Source organism: Spea bombifrons, chromosome 4 (assembly GCF_027358695.1).
Source record: "Spea bombifrons isolate aSpeBom1 chromosome 4, aSpeBom1.2.pri, whole genome shotgun sequence".
Classification (NCBI taxonomy): domain Eukaryota; kingdom Metazoa; phylum Chordata; class Amphibia; order Anura; family Pelobatidae; genus Spea; species Spea bombifrons.
Genome location: NC_071090.1, coordinates 81,442,839 through 81,460,784, shown reverse-complemented (window position 1 = coordinate 81,460,784; position 17,946 = coordinate 81,442,839). Strand labels below are relative to the sequence as shown.

The following is a 17,946-nucleotide window of genomic DNA, read 5'->3' as shown; positions in this document are numbered from 1 at the left end:
GCCTGTAAGACACCATGGCCTATGTTACCTTCAATAGCAGAATAAATTGTGGAAGGGTAAGCATGCAGGACCAGTTCCCTCAGCTACAGTTTCTTTACTATTGCTTCGTTATGAATCCTTGTGTGTATCTTGTGAAGTCTTGATGGATTCCTGCCAGAACTCAACTTTTCTTTTTGTAAGTTGCATAAGGGAGCTGAATTTCCGTCGCAGATCACCGCTTCTGTGGAGACGGAGTTGAGAAAACATGTAGACATCTTTATTTGGCAAAACTATACACCTGCTCCATGTTTACTTTTTAAATGTTAGGCTCTGTCTGGAATGGACGGCCTGCTGAGGTCTGACGGGTATACTCCCTGCTCCCGATAGGAAATTAAACGTGATGGAATATCTGAGCTTATTTGCATGAAGTAAAACGCATTGGAATCAATCCAAAATATGCATAAAAATACAGGCAGATTGTTCCACCGCTAGTAAGTGAAGCATAAACCTTTCCTTGCTTCTTTGTTTCACCAGGTACCAGGTGTGCAGTACTTGGAAGAGATTCTCTCTCTTCTCTCCTAGATTATTGTAAATGTACATATAAATTTGGTTCATGTTGGTATTTTATGAATAACTGTTACATTCCAAACATCACGGAATATCCTCAATATAATAAAGAAAAGGTGTAACTAGTTTGAAGAGATTTGTGCAAGCTTTTATACAAAAAGATACACAATATAGAAAAATAAAACCAGTTCAAAATGAACAAGGAATACAACGGGCAACATTGAGCGGCGGCATTCCCACAGATGGATGGCAGAGTCAGCGACAAGGTTTCTGGAAGTCATTGCTGAATGGGACATCTCTCGCTGTCCACCTTGCCAAGATGTACAAATTACATTAAGTGACTAAAAACTATAGAAAATATTTTCGGGGGGGGGGGGGTATTCATTTGGTGTAAAACTTCCCAACTACCTTGCGGCACCCAAATATAGGCCTCTGTCTGCAGTCCAGAGTTCTTAACTATGGCGCCACTTCACCTTACAAGACCCCCGTGCGTGTGTGAGCGCCAAGGTTCGGTAGAATTATTATGCTTGGGTGTCCTTCATTCTAAATCCTACAGGTTGTGAGGTAGATAAAAATACATTGCACCCATATTTTCATTGAATATCGCATTTAAATAACACGGACGACGTTGGCTGTATATCAGTTCACAACTATTAAATAGCATTTCATTTTCTTCAGTAAGGAGTGCCACACGTCTGTCCGCGATTTTACCCGCATTTGGCCCTGGCAGGCCACAATCATGGCAACGATTGTTTCTTCATACAAGTAAACCATCCCATCTCGGAACAGGATACTGTCATTTTCTGTTCGTGTCAATAAAGTTATTGATGCTGTATGCTTTTCCGGGTTCGGAGACCAACCCCCCCAGCAGAGCATTGTCGTGTCTCTTGTTTACGGCTCCCTACTGTTTTCCTAGGCGACCAGCCACTTCCTGTTTCACGGCAGTTCCCGCTTTGCAGCATCGCGGCCTAATCATGGCTGACATGGAGGATTTGTTCGGCAGCGATGCTGACTCTGACAACGAGCAGAAGGCTGATGGTAAGTAATTGGTGACCGCCGAGGGTCTCTGTGCGTCGGGTTATTGCCTTTCTTATCGTGAGTGTGCCAGTAATCGGCTATGTTTACCTCTGTAGCGAGGCTCAGTACCGGCCACGCAGTTGCATGTGTATACGATCCTGGAATGCGCCTTAGCTGTATGTGTCGTGTGCTACGTATTGTGAAACGGCTGTCGGTAAACCGGGAGGCAGAGATCCGCATTCATGCGAAGACATGCTTAGTGTAGGAAACCGGTGGCTCTCCAGCTGCTGGGATCCAGAGGGGGAGAGTTCGTTTCACCATTAATTATAAAGGTCCAAACCTTGCCAACTCTCTCCAGTTATGGCCCTGCACAACGCATAATTCAATGGGTAAGGAGACTGAAGAAATCCCACTAAAGTAACTACACTTAATACAGGGTCAGCTTTACTACACCAGCAGCTCACTGGGCTGCCCTTCACAATGTATGGTGCAGAATATATGTACGGTGTGTGGCAACATAACAGTAGATAAGAAACGCAGTAACTTTAGAATACAAAGTTCCATTTAAATATATTTTCAAACATTACAGAAGGACCATTTTCTCTGGGGCTTATATCTTAACGAGTATAAGGAAAATCACTTATTAGATTTCACTGTCAAATTTACTAGAAAGGTAATAACCAATAGCTAAGACTACAGATACAAGTATAGTAAATTACACTAACGCTTCTGGTTACTGATTGGGCTAACATTCGTATACAAATATTGTGTTTTGTTTTACAGAGTCAGATTCTGGGTCTGGATCAGATTCAGAACCAGGAAATGTTGGTTCTGGTAGCAACCCTTCAGGAAGTGAAAGTGAACGGGATGACGACGATGAGGCAATTTCAAAGCCCAGCAACAAAGAGTTATTTGGCGATGACAGTGAGGATGATGTTGGGTCTCAGCATAGCGGCAGTGACAATCGTTCTGAACGATCAGACAATCAGTCTGAAATAGCACACTCTGATCAAGAAGAAAATGATCAGTCCGATGCAGAACAACATAGTGGTTCCGAAGGTCTGCACGATGAAGACTTTGCGGAACGTAGATCAGATCGAAGTAGCCGCCATTCAGAAGCAGAAGGGTCAGAAAAAGATGCTCATTCAGAGGATGAAAAATGGGCAAGGGATGATAAAAGTGACCAGTCTGATGATGATGAGAAGATGCAGAACTCTGATGATGAGCTACAGCACTCTGACGATGAAAGAAACCAGAGATCTGATGATGAGGTACACCAAAGATCAGAAAGATCAGATGATGAAGGGCACCAAAGATCTGATGATGATGATGAGCACCAACGGTCAGATGATGAAATGAATCACCAGTCGGATGCAGAAGAACATGAAAACCGTCTGTCTCATGATGAAGATCGCGGATCTGGCATTTCTGATGATGAGGATAATGAACGGCAGCACTCTGATGATGAACGACGACATTCAGATGATGAGAGGCAACGCTCAGACGGAGAAGAACAGGACAACCAGCATTCAGAAGATGAACCTCAGCATTCAGATGATGAAAATGAACGCCAGCGCTCTGATGACGAACCTCAACATTCAGATGATGATGAACATGAACGTCAAAGGTCAGAAGATGAGGAAAGGCAGAATTCCGATTATGAAGGGCATGGACGTCATCGTTCAGATGGAGAGGAGCAAGATCGTAATTTGGGTAAGTTTCACTTGCATCTTTTTTTAAAGTTAATGAAAATCATTAATTGTTTCAGTATGATAAATTGTGTATTTTAGTATCATAATAAAGTGATTGATTTTTTTTTTTAAATGTATCCATTAAGAAAAGGGCAAAAGTACTTCCTACTAATTCCTCTCGTGGCAGTGTCCATACAAACACTTGTATGCGTTTTTCTTGTATGAATGAAAATTCTGCTACATTTTATTTTCACTGGTTGATATTGCAAACTATTAATGAAGCACCAGACTAGATAGAGGTGGGTGGTATGCCTCAACCAGTGTAATTTTAATCATAGAAAATATTTCATAAAGGTTATGTTTTACTATTGATTTATTTTGAGCCACGTCACTCTTGTCTTTGATAGTTAAAGTATTGGGTTACACTGTTTCACCCTAATTTATTCCAGTAATTACTGGATACGTCTCTGTTTTGGTCAATGAAATATTTCACAAGCGTCTAGAGATGCCATGTAGAGGAGGATTTTTATAAGCAGACCCTTTAAGGTGATGAACAGGTGTATTTTAACAATGTAAATCTATGCCACCTCTTGTTATTTTCCAATATATCCACTTAATAAATTGAAAATATTGAATTTAATTTTTTTCCCTCTCCCTTTTGTGTATCTTATCAACTGATCAACATTGGTAATCGATAAAGTATTTGACCAGCACAATATACAGATCTAAAATGATTATTGTTTTCAGAGTTACTAGATGTGTGATAAACCTCTAGTTTCTGGTTTCTTTTAAAGAATCTGGTAAAGGCAGTGACAGCGATGACGAGATTGTCCGGCACAAGCATAAAAAAGTTATCGCATCGGATTCTGAAATGGACAGTGATGGAGAAGGACCCAAAGGTACTTTTTCTGAGACATTCCTAGATATGGTGGACTGAATAAAAATAACTTGGCAAATGGTAAAAAGTGGAATGAAAATGTCAACAGTTTTCAAATAAAGTAATATTTCGTTAACTTACTGTTACCACATAGTTACTTCAGTTACAGCCTTTGATAATGACCAGAAGCTCTGGTCACACCCGTCATTCATAAGGAGACTTACTACTTTACAATCAGGATTTTAGACCACAATAATTGAGTAAAAATAGTAACAGTCACTACTATATTTCTTTTATGTTTACATTTTTTTTTCTATTTATCTATTTGTAGCAAAAAAAGATGTTGCTGATTTGTTTGGTGATGCGGATGACATTTCTTCAGGCAGTGATGGTGAAGATAAACCAGCCACTCCGGGACAACCCCTAGTATGTACCAAAAGCATGTTTTATCACTCTGTGTGCGTATCTCGGCCACCAACCCTCTAGAGTCCATCTATTTGTGCAAAAAAGGTGAACCTGAATATTATATATTTCTTCTCAAGGATGAAGATGGAATGGATCAGGACCAACAGGAAGAAGAACCCATTCCAGAAACTAGGATAGAAGTTGAGATTCCAAAAGTCAATACAGACCTGGGGAATGACTTGTATTTCGTGAAACTTCCCAACTTTCTCAGTGTTGAGCCCAGGTAAGGTTTTGGATACTTTTAGAACATACAAAAGAGGCTGAGTTGACTTTGCATAAAGCAATTGGAGACATGACTTTCAGGAACTCTCCCTGCCTTAACTACGTATTATGGAGCTGAAGGAGGCCACTAAAACTTCATAATCTAAAGATTTGAGGTCTAACTTTCCTCCAAACTCTAACAGAACCCAAAATCAATTGGTTGTAATATATATAGGCAACTTCTAATTATTTATAGTATCTTAGTAACATGTTAATGACCAACAAATCTGATGAGGGGGGGGCAGCAGCATTCAGGCCCATATGGTACTTATGAGACATTCATAGCATGCTACACAGATGCCTTTAAGACATTACAACTTTACTACAAAGATCTCTTAAGATTCGTTCAGACAGACGCTGACGGTCACTCTTATACATACAGACTGGGATACAGTACATTAGCACATATATTAATTGAGTAATAAGATAAACTAGATAAATTAAGCTTAATGATGGACAGTCTATATGGTGGCTCCTTTTATGACCTTCCTTTAAATAGGATGAAGTCTATTTTATGTTTTGTAAACTCTAGACATGCTTTGTTTTAAACGACTTTTATTTAATGTATTAGACCTTTTGATCCTCAATATTATGAAGATGAGTTTGAAGATGAAGAGATGTTGGATGAAGAAGGAAGAACTAGGCTGAAATTAAAGGTATTCCCCTTGTTTGTTACTCAAAGCATGTTTTCCCTTGGTTCATGTAGATGTATTTGAAATTGCTATTTTTCTAAAAAGGCTGCTGAATTTTAAATATTTGTAATTGCATAAGACACAAAAAAATAATTTTATATGCATCTCAATATGACATGTAACTTTTTTTTTTTTTTTTTTTTTTTTTAATAGGTTGAAAACACAATCCGATGGAGAACACGACGGGATGAAGAAGGCAACGATATCAGAGAGAGCAATGCCCGAATTGTTAAATGGTCTGACGGCAGGTCTGTAATATAACTAAACGTGATTTGGTTAACTCGGATACTGGCTCGTGTTTTTTTTTTTTTTTTTTTTTTTCCTTCGTAGCGTCTGACCAGGTCGTTAAAAAATGTTTTTAATCAGCATGGGAATCTTGTCAAAAAAGAAAGCAAGTAGCCCTGCATTCGAACCTCCAATCTGTTAGTTTTAACACTTCAGGATAATGCCTGAATCCTAAACTTTGTGTCTACTAACGCTAGAAACGTGCATGGGACTCTCACAGCTACTGATGCTTCTCTTCTTCATACAGCATGTCGTTACATCTGGGTAATGAAGTGTTCGACGTCTACAAAGCTCCACTCCAAGGAGATCACAACCACTTGTTTATTAGACAGGGTACTGGTCTGCAGGGCCAGGCTGTCTTCAAAACAAAGTTGACCTTCAGGTAGGTTTGTGAAGCTAACTTTTTAGTGGATTGCATTTTTATATGAATATTTTTATTATTTTAGAAATATAAGCAGTAATCCTTTTAGTTGTTTTCCGTTGATTTAGAAGTCTGCTTTAAGGCATACATCTCATGTAATCGCTTATATTTTGGTTTTTTTGCTCTCTCTTCCAGGCCTCATTCTACAGACAGTGCCACCCACAGGAAGATGACACTGTCACTCGCAGACAGATGTTCCAAGACTCAGAAGATTAGAATCCTTCCAATGGCAGGACGTGACCCAGAATCTCAGAGGACAGAGATGATTAAGGTGATGTGACCTCTAACAGTAACTAGCAGAAAGAAAAGATAAAGTAGTACATTTACTCAAGAAACGGGGTTCTGATACAATATAGTTGTAGTTATGCACTAGCTGAGGGAATTTCAGACTGGTATGTAATCGTTACGCCGAATGGCACAATATGAAGTCATCTAAAATTACTTTTCTGTAACATAGAGCAGGGGTAGCCTACGATTTGGACTTCCCTTATTGCTTAATTAAGAATTCTATGATTCAAACGATATCACTTAGCTAAAGCTACAGCAATGAATGTCTTTGATCACAAACAAATTGCGCTACAAACAGCTGGTGTAATAAACAATAATACAATCTGAACAAAGTAACCAGACTTCACAGTTTTTAGATCACAGAAACAAATGTATCACCGTCTCTGTAATCCTCCTCCATCGTAACGGTTTTCAATCCAATAATCTGTGGGTGTATAAAAGAAATCATTGCGTGTGCGGCTTTTATTAACAACTCGCAATTTAAAACAGCTCATCGGGAAAATCATAAAATGCTAGTATGGGTCTTCAGCTCACTGCTCCCGACGTGAACATTGTCGGGAGCAGAGGCTGGTTACTTTATTCAAACTTTTATTATTTATTATAACAACTTGTACACTTCTTGTGAAACAAGTGTTGCAATTCACATGGCTTGCTGCCAATTTATATTGCTTTGAGTCTTCTCCAAAGGTTTTTTGGGGGCTCATTTGGAGATATTGTGTTGATTTTTCTATGATTCAAATGACGCATTTAGATAGCTGAAGGCTAAGAATCGGGGTAATGTAAGCTGCTTGTTGGCTGGGTGCTAAACGTTTGTAAAACAAATCTTCTTACTATTTTGCAGAAAGAGGAGGAGAGGCTAAGAGCATCGATCCGCAGAGAGTCTCAACAGCGGAGAATGAGGGAGAAGCAACACCAGCGCGGCTTGAGTGCAAACTACCTGGAACCCGATCGCTATGAAGATGAGGAGGAAGCAGATGAGTCTATAAGCTTAGCTGCCATTAAGAACCGTTACAAAGGCGTACGAGGTACAGTTGCATGGAATAAGAAAGCTTGTCTGCAAAGAAATCACAAATACCTTGATTAACCAATACGTTGACCTTGTTTTCATAAAAGAAAACTATTTACTTAAACACATTCTTATGTTCTCTATAAGGAGGCCACACAAATCCTGATATCATCCATGCCCACAAGTCTGGCTTGTGTTACTGCACAATAGCTTTTAGAGAAAGAGGACAAGATGCCCACAATGAAATTTAAATACAACACTAGTTGAACGTAGCAAGAAGAGGGATTTATGATAAAGCAGTCTTGAGTCCAAGGAGCTTGACTTTGAGAAGGATTACAGCGTAGACCAGGCGAAGACTGATCATTCTAGATTTAGCTGCTGCTGGAATCATATATATATATATAGCCACATACTCTCTGTTTTAGATTGCTTTACAGGGCAGGTTCAACCACATTTATATTAGCTGCTGCCTGTCCCATTCTGTAGGACGCAATCCATCTCTGCTTTAAGATCAAATGTATTTTAATGAATGACCAGCAGGGGGAGACGTGTTTAAATACATATGCCAGAGCTAAGGTCAATGAAGAATCATTCTTTCCGTGATGTCAAGTTAAATTATTCAGTTACGCGTTTCTAGAAATAACAAAAATAGATTATCTAGCTGTTCACATAGCAAAAACTAAACACAAAATGTTTTGTACAACAGAGGAGAGGGCTCGCATTTATTCATCGGACAGCGATGAAGCGTCGGATGATGACAGAGCTCAGAGATTGCTCAAGGCAAAGAAGCTAAACAGTGATGATGAGGTAAGTGAACTTGGATTGAATGACCTTGGCCTCTTTGTAAAAGCATGGTTTTACTTTGTGGCACCCTCACTATAAACATAGGATCCAAGGAAAATGGAATGTTGGATCATACATTTGCATCTTACCTAGGGTTGTTAGAGTCTCCAGCAAACATATTTAGGGGGTGATATAAAACTATATATATATATGTGTGTTTTATAACATACATGCACACACTTTTTTTTAAAAAAAAATCAGATTTCTTTATTTACAGCAACCACTGTGAAGTATGCATCCTATTTTAACTAAATGATATGTACATAAGCACTTGCCCCAGGACCCAGATTTTCCCAGCACGCAGATTGCACTTAAAGTGGTCTCCGCTGAGTAACGTGACCCTTTATTCATAGACAGTAAAATTAATCGGTAGACTGTCAAAATACACACATTGTCAAACACATTCATACACTTGCACATTTACACTTGCCCTTGCAGCCACATACTTGCTGTAGCATACTTGCTGTAACATACAAACACACACTCGCTCATTTTCTATTTGTCTCCACTTCCCTTTGATCCTCCTTTTTCTTTCTCAGATCTTTTCTCTATTCTTTCTCACTATTGATTCCCCTTCCGATTATCTCCCATTCTCGTTAGCTTGCTTCCTCTTTCTCTCTGCTCCCCACTATCTCCACTTTCTCTCTACTCTTCGCTGTCTCCACTTCACTTACGTTTCTCAAGCACTGTGTTGTGAGCACAAGGTCTGTTCATACAGACCACTGTCCCGCTGTGCTATCGCAGTGTGTGTGGCTTTAGTGGTGTGCGCCAAGGTATCACTCGCCAATATGCTTCTCGGGGGAGCAGTGAAGTAGGTCTGGACCTTGCGCTCCCTTTATTTTGGGCTAATAGAGGGAGATCGATGATCTCCCTAACCACCCTGCTCCTCTGATGTTTCAGCCACCCCCTTCCTAGCAATGCCACTGAGTTTCATATTAACTCGGTCTCCTGAGTCAGTCTGTCCTCCAGTTTGCTTAAGAAGTTAATTGAAGTGAAGTGTGTTATTCTCTTGTTTCATTGTGATTTGCCGTCAAAATGTCCCACGATACATAGCCAACACTGTGCATCTAGTCTGTAATATGGCATCAGATCCTGTTGAAATCCTAGTGAAGAACAGCCTTCAAAATTTCAGCAACTTACGTAGCCTTTTGAAGCTGTCATATTAACCTGTAGTTGGTTACAGCCAACCTAAATTGAAATTGAAAATCATTCAGTGCTGATGCTCACTCTGTAGTCGGCTCTGCCATCGTCTGAGGTCATTGTTGATTATTGGAGTTCTGCAAATATTGTATTAAGTGGGAAGACTGGGGAGAGCTGTTTCGGGGGACACATTCCTTTTTTCCCGGGTTCATTCAAAATGGAATACATTAATTTGTAATTACTCGTTAAGACTACTAAGCTTTTAAGAGCGCAGAAGTGTATGTGAGCCACGTCATTTAATATTCCTCTAACATGCTAATTTTACTTCATCAGGAAGGGGAACGTCCTGGAAAAAGGAAGGCAGAGGATGAGGACAAAGCTAACAAGAAGCACAAGAAATATGTTATTAGTGATGATGAGGATGAAGATCTTTAATTTTTTTTTTTATATAAACTTGTACAGAAGAACTGAGTGAGTGAGCATTGCTGGTATTTCTACCAGAAGATTGATGACGGTATGTTAAATTGTATGTATAAAATAAATCTAAAACTACAATGTTTCTTATTGTTGTGTTTAAATATTTCTAACAAGCAGGGAGAATGGATTAAAAGCTGGATAACCTGGAATGATGGTACTAAATTTGGGGGGGGGGGTCTGTTGGCAACATTGAAGGCTGCCAACTACACACCCTAAAGGCAGATGTGAGGCTCATTCAGGAAACCATTTTCACTCCCTTAAGGTACCTAATTTCTACAACCACAAATACCCAACACACTACTTTTCACAGAAATTGTTCTCAGAAGATCTTTGCCTTTTTCTTTTAAGGACATATGGACTGATACTTAGGGTAGAGCTCCATTTCTTAAAGGATGTGTAGAGCTGGCGATATGGTTACAAATTTACAATTGCTCTTTTGTATGTACCAATTGTCAATTAACATCCATTTATTTGTTCTGTCTTAAAGAAACTTAGAGATGTTGCTGAGGGTATTGTTATAGTAGATGGTAATTTAGTGCTCAAAAAAGTAAAAAAAGGCATGGCATACTACTCAGCTGGCTGACAGCTGGAGAGTATTGCCAGAAATGAGGGACTGTATAAAACGGTATATGCCCAAAAAGATTTCCAGGGATCTTAGAGACTCCTTCACCCGCAGAGGGAACTTTCTGAAGTTATAAAATCAGCCCCTAACGGGAAAAGTCCAGGCCCAGATGGCTTTACTGTGCTTTACTATAAACTCTTCCAAGATACTCTACACCTGTATTTCTCAAGAGTTTGACTACCTTATGTCAGGGTTTTCTCTACTGCCCCAGGCTCAGGAAGCCCGGGTAACGATAATGCCCAAACCAGTTGAGGATCGGAAGCTGTGTGACAGTTACAGACCAATCTCACTTCTCGATGTTGAAGTGTTGAAGTGTTTGTTAATAGTTTGAAATAGACTTCGGGACCTTCTCCCTTCTCTGGTCTACCAGATGAGAAGCAAGAGACAATACCACTCGTTCTTAAGACTTCTACACTTAGCTAGAGGCCAAATAATCACCACACATTTTCTTTCTACTGATGCAGAAAAAGCATTGGACATGTTCAGTTGGACCTTCTTAAAACTAATTGTCAGGAAAATAGGTCTGGGAACATCCCTATGCTGTTGGATGCACTGTATCAGTCCCCCCATGGTTAGAATACACATAAATGGTACATTATCTGACCCACTTCCCCTGTCAATTGGCACTAGGCAACTTACTGTTTCTCCTGACATTGGAACCCATTTTTAAATGCTGTTAGAGCTAACATTCAGTTGACTTTGGGTTAGAATAAGGACAGTCCTCACAAAATTGCAGCCTTTGCTGACGACCACTTCCTGACGGTCACATAGCAGTCTAACTTCAAGATTAGTATGTATTGATGGATATAACGATGGATACTTTTACTTTATTGGTAGACCTTAGGTAGCTGACAATGTTCATTTTGGAAAATCTGCAATAAGCAAACATTAAACAAAAAAAGTATTACATTTCATCTCTGGATGTTTCATTTTAAATTTTTAGATTGCTTTACAGGGCAGGTTCAACCACATTTATATTAGCTGCTGCCTGTCCCATTCTGTAGGATGCAATTCATCTCTTTGCTTTAAAATCAAATGTATTTTAATGAATGGCCAGCAGGGGGAGACGTGTTTAAATACATATGCCAGAGCTAAGGTCAATGAAGAATCATGCTTTCCGTGATGTCAAGTTAAATTATTCAGTTACGCGTTTCTAGATCTTCCTGGAAAAAGGAAGGTAGAGGATGAGGACAAAGCTAACAAAAATCATGAGAAATAGGTTATTAGTGATTAAGAGAATGAGTATGAAGATGTTTTTTTTAAAGCTGTACAGAAGAGTTATGAGTAACTGAGCAGTGCTGGTATTTTCTCCAGATACCTTTTATAACAATTGTATGTATAAAATAAATCTAATATTACAATGTTTATAAATGATTGTTGTTGTGTTTAAATATTTCTAACAAGCAGGGAGAATGGATTAAAGGTCGGAGACCATGGAACTTTGCCTCTTTGATCAATTGAGGCTTTGATTCTGGTACCATATTTGGAAAGTGGTCTTATCACAATTTTCAGATCCGCATGATGATTTCAGATCCATAGTTAACAATGTACTGGTTCTTTGGTGTGGAAATGATTGTCAGTTACCAGGATAATGCATTTAGTAGGCAAAAAAACCCAGAGATGTATAAAGAAAGGTCTATAGTGGGATGGAACATTCAGAAATATAATGCTAATATATATAATACAGAATAAACATAATAGAAATTTGTTGTTCAAAAACATAGCTTATATGCTGTGAGTATCAAATGTCAACGATTAGCAGATAGTTAATACGTTTTACATTTATGAAAGTAGTGGGGATTATGCTATAATTACCCACCATCCCACCAGAACCCTTATTACCCCAAATAACCACATGCACATTGTATGGATAATAATAGACCGCGGCTTTTATTAACATCAACAAAACTGCACTGTTAGGCCTATACTTCATCGACCTTATCATATAGGAGGTCAGGGCAGAAGAGGATTAAGACCCGACTTGCCATCCTTAACACTGGCTTCCAATTTCCTAACTTAACAATCCCCCGCAAGGACACGCCACCCGCCACAACAATGCTCTTTAACCCCTACATCAGCAGGGGGCCTAACACCCCAATGCCATGGACTGCTCCATTCCCTGCTATAACACCAGGTTAAAAAGATCCAAGCCAACCTTGGCCCTGCCACCATATCTATCCGCATCAGCCCAGAGAACAGCAAATATGGAGTCCAAATTCATGTTTCCAAGGCCGTAACCAAGATCAGCGAGTTAATGCTAGCTGGCTTTCAAAAGTGGCATGGTCACACAAAATTATTTCATTGGGACCCCCAATCTACATCTGATGACCAATCACACAGCACTCGCCCACCATCATACATGTGCTCTGCTATGCTAATTCCGAGGGGCCATATGCCGTGTGCCCTGTTGCAACAAGGTACATCAGGTGACAACTTGTACACATGTAAACATTTTGTACACACACAGATCCTACAAATACAAAGTCTTAATACCAGACACCCTTGGTACTCCCAGTTAAAGCAATATTTTTGGTTGGTAATACTATTATGTGCATACCTTCATTCATTATAATACATACTGATTTTTGTAAGACTGCATGTTGCAGCTCGACTGAGTACAGTATCAAAGTCTCAACTGTATTATACGCAATTGAATTACTATCATAAAATTGAAAGGCTCTACCCTTGCACGTTGTACTTAGTCGTAGGACATTGGATCATGTTCTAGAGAACTGGCCTTGTGTTCTTAGGATAATTAGAACATTGGGTAACTGATATGAGAGCAAGTGAATGCCAACTGGGACAGCCAAGTGCGGTGACCTCTGTGTATAATATATAAGTTAGCCTGATGGAAAGCAGTCTCCTTGTAACATCATTTATTTAGCAGAAGCATGGCTTAGTTCTCACAGAATTCAGATTTTCATATTTGAGCATTATGAAAGCAGATTTGTTCTACTACTAAGCTGGCATTTTAGATATATAACGTATATATAACGTTCATATAGATTTGAAAAGGATTCTTGGATAGGGGGTGCGTATTTTACATGTGTGCAGCGTTAAACCCATCAATGCAATGAGTGTCAAAAGTACTTAAAGGTCAAGTGCTGTCAGTTATACTTTGCTGCAGATGATCCTTTTCTGTCCCATCTGGAGAGTCAGAGAGAGGGGGGTCACTTGGGTCATAAAATATAAAGTAAACATTTTTAATAAAAATAATTTATTATTTTTACATTTTAATTACATAATGTATTACTATCTAAAACCTAATGAGTAACATTTTAGGTCGCTGATTATTAATTGGATTCGTGGGCTATACTTGTCACAAGTGATCCAACAGTGGTTACGGATTTTTACAATTTTTTTTGTTTATTTTATTTTTAACAGCTTTTAACCTAATAGATTGTTATATGATCAATTATTAATGACTCTTTAGGTCACTGATCATCAAGGGCGTAACTAGAAACCACAGCTTGTCTATGCCTTCACAACTTGTCTATGCCTTCTTTGCCCCTTGCCCCCCCTTCTAACATACACTGACACACATATGTAAACACACACAATTCACACACACACTTACTCATACTCACTAACACACATGTACACATTCATTCTAACATACACTCCATTTCACCCACTTACACATAGATGCTCACACACTCAATTACACATCCATGCTCACACAGACACAAGTACACATCCATGCTGACACAATTACACACCAAGGCTTACTCACACACACATATTTACACATCCATGCTCACACACACAATTACACATCCATGCTCACTCACACGTACACAATTACACATCCACGCTCACATACATACAATATACTGTATATATACATACAAACACATTTACACATATATTAGTTTTACACACGTTAGTCTTATCTTAGCTATGTTTATATTGCTGCATTCATGTAACGGCCTTTGCTTTTGACAGTCCTTAAACCGCAAACTCTATATTTTTACCATTTACTGAATGCTTTACTGTATAAGAAAAAGAGTACAGAAAGTGCTGCGATATAATAAGTACAGGTGGCTACAACCGGGTTCATCGAGGTAAAATAGGTGTGAGCATATTAGAAAAGAGATCCCTGCCCCGTAGGGCTTACAGTCTAAGTAAGTAGTAGAGAGCGGGCAGACATACAGACACAATCGGCGGGAGGAGGGTCTTTGATGATTTTACGCTGTCCTTTAAAAATGATTTCAGTTTTATTGAAATACCATCTGGGTTAAGGTGCATGAGCCAGAAAATAATGGATAAAAGACAGCCAGGCCTGGCTGATAGAGGCTATGTGCAAGTTCTACACCTAAATAGCAGAATGTTCGCTGTGCGTGACAAAATTAAAGGATGCTGTGAGGACAATCTGTTGGAGAGGACTGCTATGGCTATTTTTCTCTCACACACGCCAGTGTACATGGAAAGTTAGGCATCTAATTGAAGCCCTTATATCATTGTCTAGTATCAATTCTGTGTTGATTTATAGTCTCCAAAAGTGGTGCCTTGATTTGCTCGTCTAAATTATTCACAAAGCACCAACGTATACCACAGCATAAAAGCATAAATGTATGTACTCAAACGGCGCAGCTAACTGCCTAAAGCTAAATGTCATCACGTGTGAAAATTCATGTTAATCCATAATTCATTTGCGCTAATTTCTTTAGAAGCCAGCGGTATCCAAATTGCTTACTTAAACCACATGAAGGAAGATGAGAACCTTCTATATTTATAGCTAGGGAATGTAGGGTGACTATGAGATGCTGGTGACTAAGTGTTGGAATATAGAGGATGAGATTTTTACGGGCGGTTTGTCTGCTGGTGCAAAGCTAGCGGAACATTCTTTACATGAAATAATCTAAGGGAAATATTTCGTACTGCATGTTAAAAATTCCACAGGAAGTTGATATTATCCTGGTCTTGATGGTGACCAATGTAAATATTGCAGTACTTGGCAGTAAGTGATTGAAATTGCTGGTTAATTCCACTAGGGGGCAGTGTGACATCTTTATCACTTAATCTGTTTCAATACAACTGAATGCAGTTATATTGTGGATGGTGGGCTTAACACGTTTCTTTACAAGCTAAATCTTTATTTACTTTCTGTTCGGTGACCTCTGTATCCATGAGGAGGCTATTTAGGCAATATAAGAATATATTTGTAAATGTACAATTAAAGCATGTACATTCTTATCTATTTCTAGTGGGTTCCTAAGGCTGTAGACCAGGTTAAGATGTACCTATATTCAGAATAGGTGAAAGGCTGTAACATATAACCAAATAGAGTTCTAATCTATATATATATTAACAACACCTATTACCATATAGATGGTCATTGTCATGGGGATGTTATGCAGGGCCAGCTCAGCTGTGGTATATATTCGCCAAAAGGAACATTGACAGAATAGTTTGTGGGAGAGTTGTGGTCTCAACATCCTCCCTTAAATATTTATTATGAAGGGCCAACACCAGCATCTTTGTCCAGTTGGAATTGCCGAGTTGGCCCTGCATAATTTAATGCGTGAGGGTACATTAAACTATATAATATACAAGGCCAAGCTTATTGGGGACAGGCCTTTGTAATGTATGGGAGCTGAAATGCAAGCTCTCCTGTTAACTCTCCCTTAAATGAATAGACCTCGAAAGACTTGGTTACAATAATAACTGGAAGCTAAATTATCTTCTACTAAAATGCAGATATGGAAGTGAGCATGTGGACATGTGGATTGCAGTGTAATACAGACCCGTTATTCAATGCCTAAAATTTAAGCCTGTCAAGCCCACTGTTATGAAATAAAGCCCACTGTTGTAAATAATTTAGATTTTGTTACATTTTGTCTAATTAACATCTACCATCAAGCTAGTTCACTGGTGTTACACTGAATATTAGTTACATTTATCTCTGGATGTTGCTTTCATCGTTGCTTGATCCCGAGAGGGTAGAATGACACAATCCTAGAAGCTTCTTGGAAAACCGCAGATAGAGATTTATAAAGGAAAAAATGTAAATTAATCATAAAAGCATTAAAGGTCTAATCATTTCAAATATCAAGCGGTCTCTAGTGTATCGAGTGCTGTAATATATTTATTTTAAGCTGTCAACACAACAGAGACGACAAAGCTCTTGGGTTGGATAAGGTAATGCTTGAGCCATGAAATACATAATATCTCAGCCAAGTCAATGACCCGTGCCTTCAAAGCCTAGGACGTTGCTCATTAAACAAGAGCTCATTTCTTTTCACGTCTAAGTACCCAGCAGAAGCTGAGTCTGATACTGAGCACAGTATCAGTATATAGTTTGGTGTTTTATAAGTAGGAAGGGATTTCACTTCACTAAACTGTGGGTTTGGGTCAAACATTCCACCAACATCTCCCCCATTAACTATGCAGATCGCCCTATACTGGATGGCTTGTTCTATAAAAATGGTCCAGTTGACCCTGCATAATGCATCATTAAAATAATATGTTTAATTCATCTTCAACCTCCGGCTTGATGAATAAATATGAAGTAAGTGTGAGACACAACAGAGAGAGGAGAGAAGGGGTGAGGAGAGAAGGGGTAAGGGGGGTGGCGGAGGGAGACAGAATTGCTTATTTGTGTTAGTAGCTGGAGCAGCAGGCTGTAACTGTTACTTGTTATATGAATTGCTAGAAAATGTATTTTTGGATGCACCAAAAGGATTAGATGGTTAAGCAGATGTTATTAACCTGCTGCTTGTTAAACATGTAAGTGTGTTATGTGGTTATTACATACCTCCCAAGCGTCCTCCTTAAGGAGTGCCTTTGTTGGGCCCACATCTCTATGTCCCTCTAGGAGTTCAGAATGTTTGGTGGACCATAGTGTTCTACAGCTTCAAAATGCACAATAAAATGCATATAATGTGTTTATATATTAGATTATTAGATCATTTTATATCTTATAAACATCCTTATATACCTCTAAGGCTAAAAGCTCTAGAAATACAACTTATTGGAAGCCTTAATTTCTCCCTAAAATGTCAGTTTATGAAGCAAAAATGCAGGGGGTGGAGGATGGAGCGTACATTGTAGCAGCCAAGTCTCAAATACAACATTAAACAGAAACACGTTGCTGCAGTTATAACGTGCACATCCACATTGGAAAATAACAGAATACATTTGACAAGGTGTTTTTTTTTATCTAACGATGCTATTCAGCTGCCGGTATCGGCTTCGACTAAACAACTAAACCAGCTGCTATGATGTCTGTGTCAGTCAATACTTCTTAGATCAAGGTAATGAGTCAGCTGAGAGATAGGAATCGTCTGATGTCATTTTTAACTTGTAACACACT

General features: G+C 39.0%; 1 protein-coding gene across 1 annotated transcript; it reads left to right on the top strand.

Annotated features, from left to right (window-relative positions):
- The first annotated feature begins 1,460 nt into the window (after nt 1–1,460).
- LEO1 (LEO1 homolog, Paf1/RNA polymerase II complex component) lies at nt 1,461–10,091 on the top strand. The gene is made up of 12 exons (XM_053462950.1): nt 1,461–1,584; nt 2,347–3,276; nt 4,049–4,153; nt 4,463–4,557; nt 4,674–4,819; nt 5,429–5,513; nt 5,703–5,797; nt 6,082–6,216; nt 6,391–6,526; nt 7,385–7,568; nt 8,256–8,356; nt 9,866–10,091. The coding sequence occupies exons 1-12, from the start codon at nt 1,521–1,523 to the stop codon at nt 9,965–9,967; spliced, it is 2,178 nt and encodes a 725-aa protein (XP_053318925.1). The 5' UTR covers nt 1,461–1,520; the 3' UTR covers nt 9,968–10,091.
- Nucleotides 10,092–17,946: the final 7,855 nt, after the last annotated feature.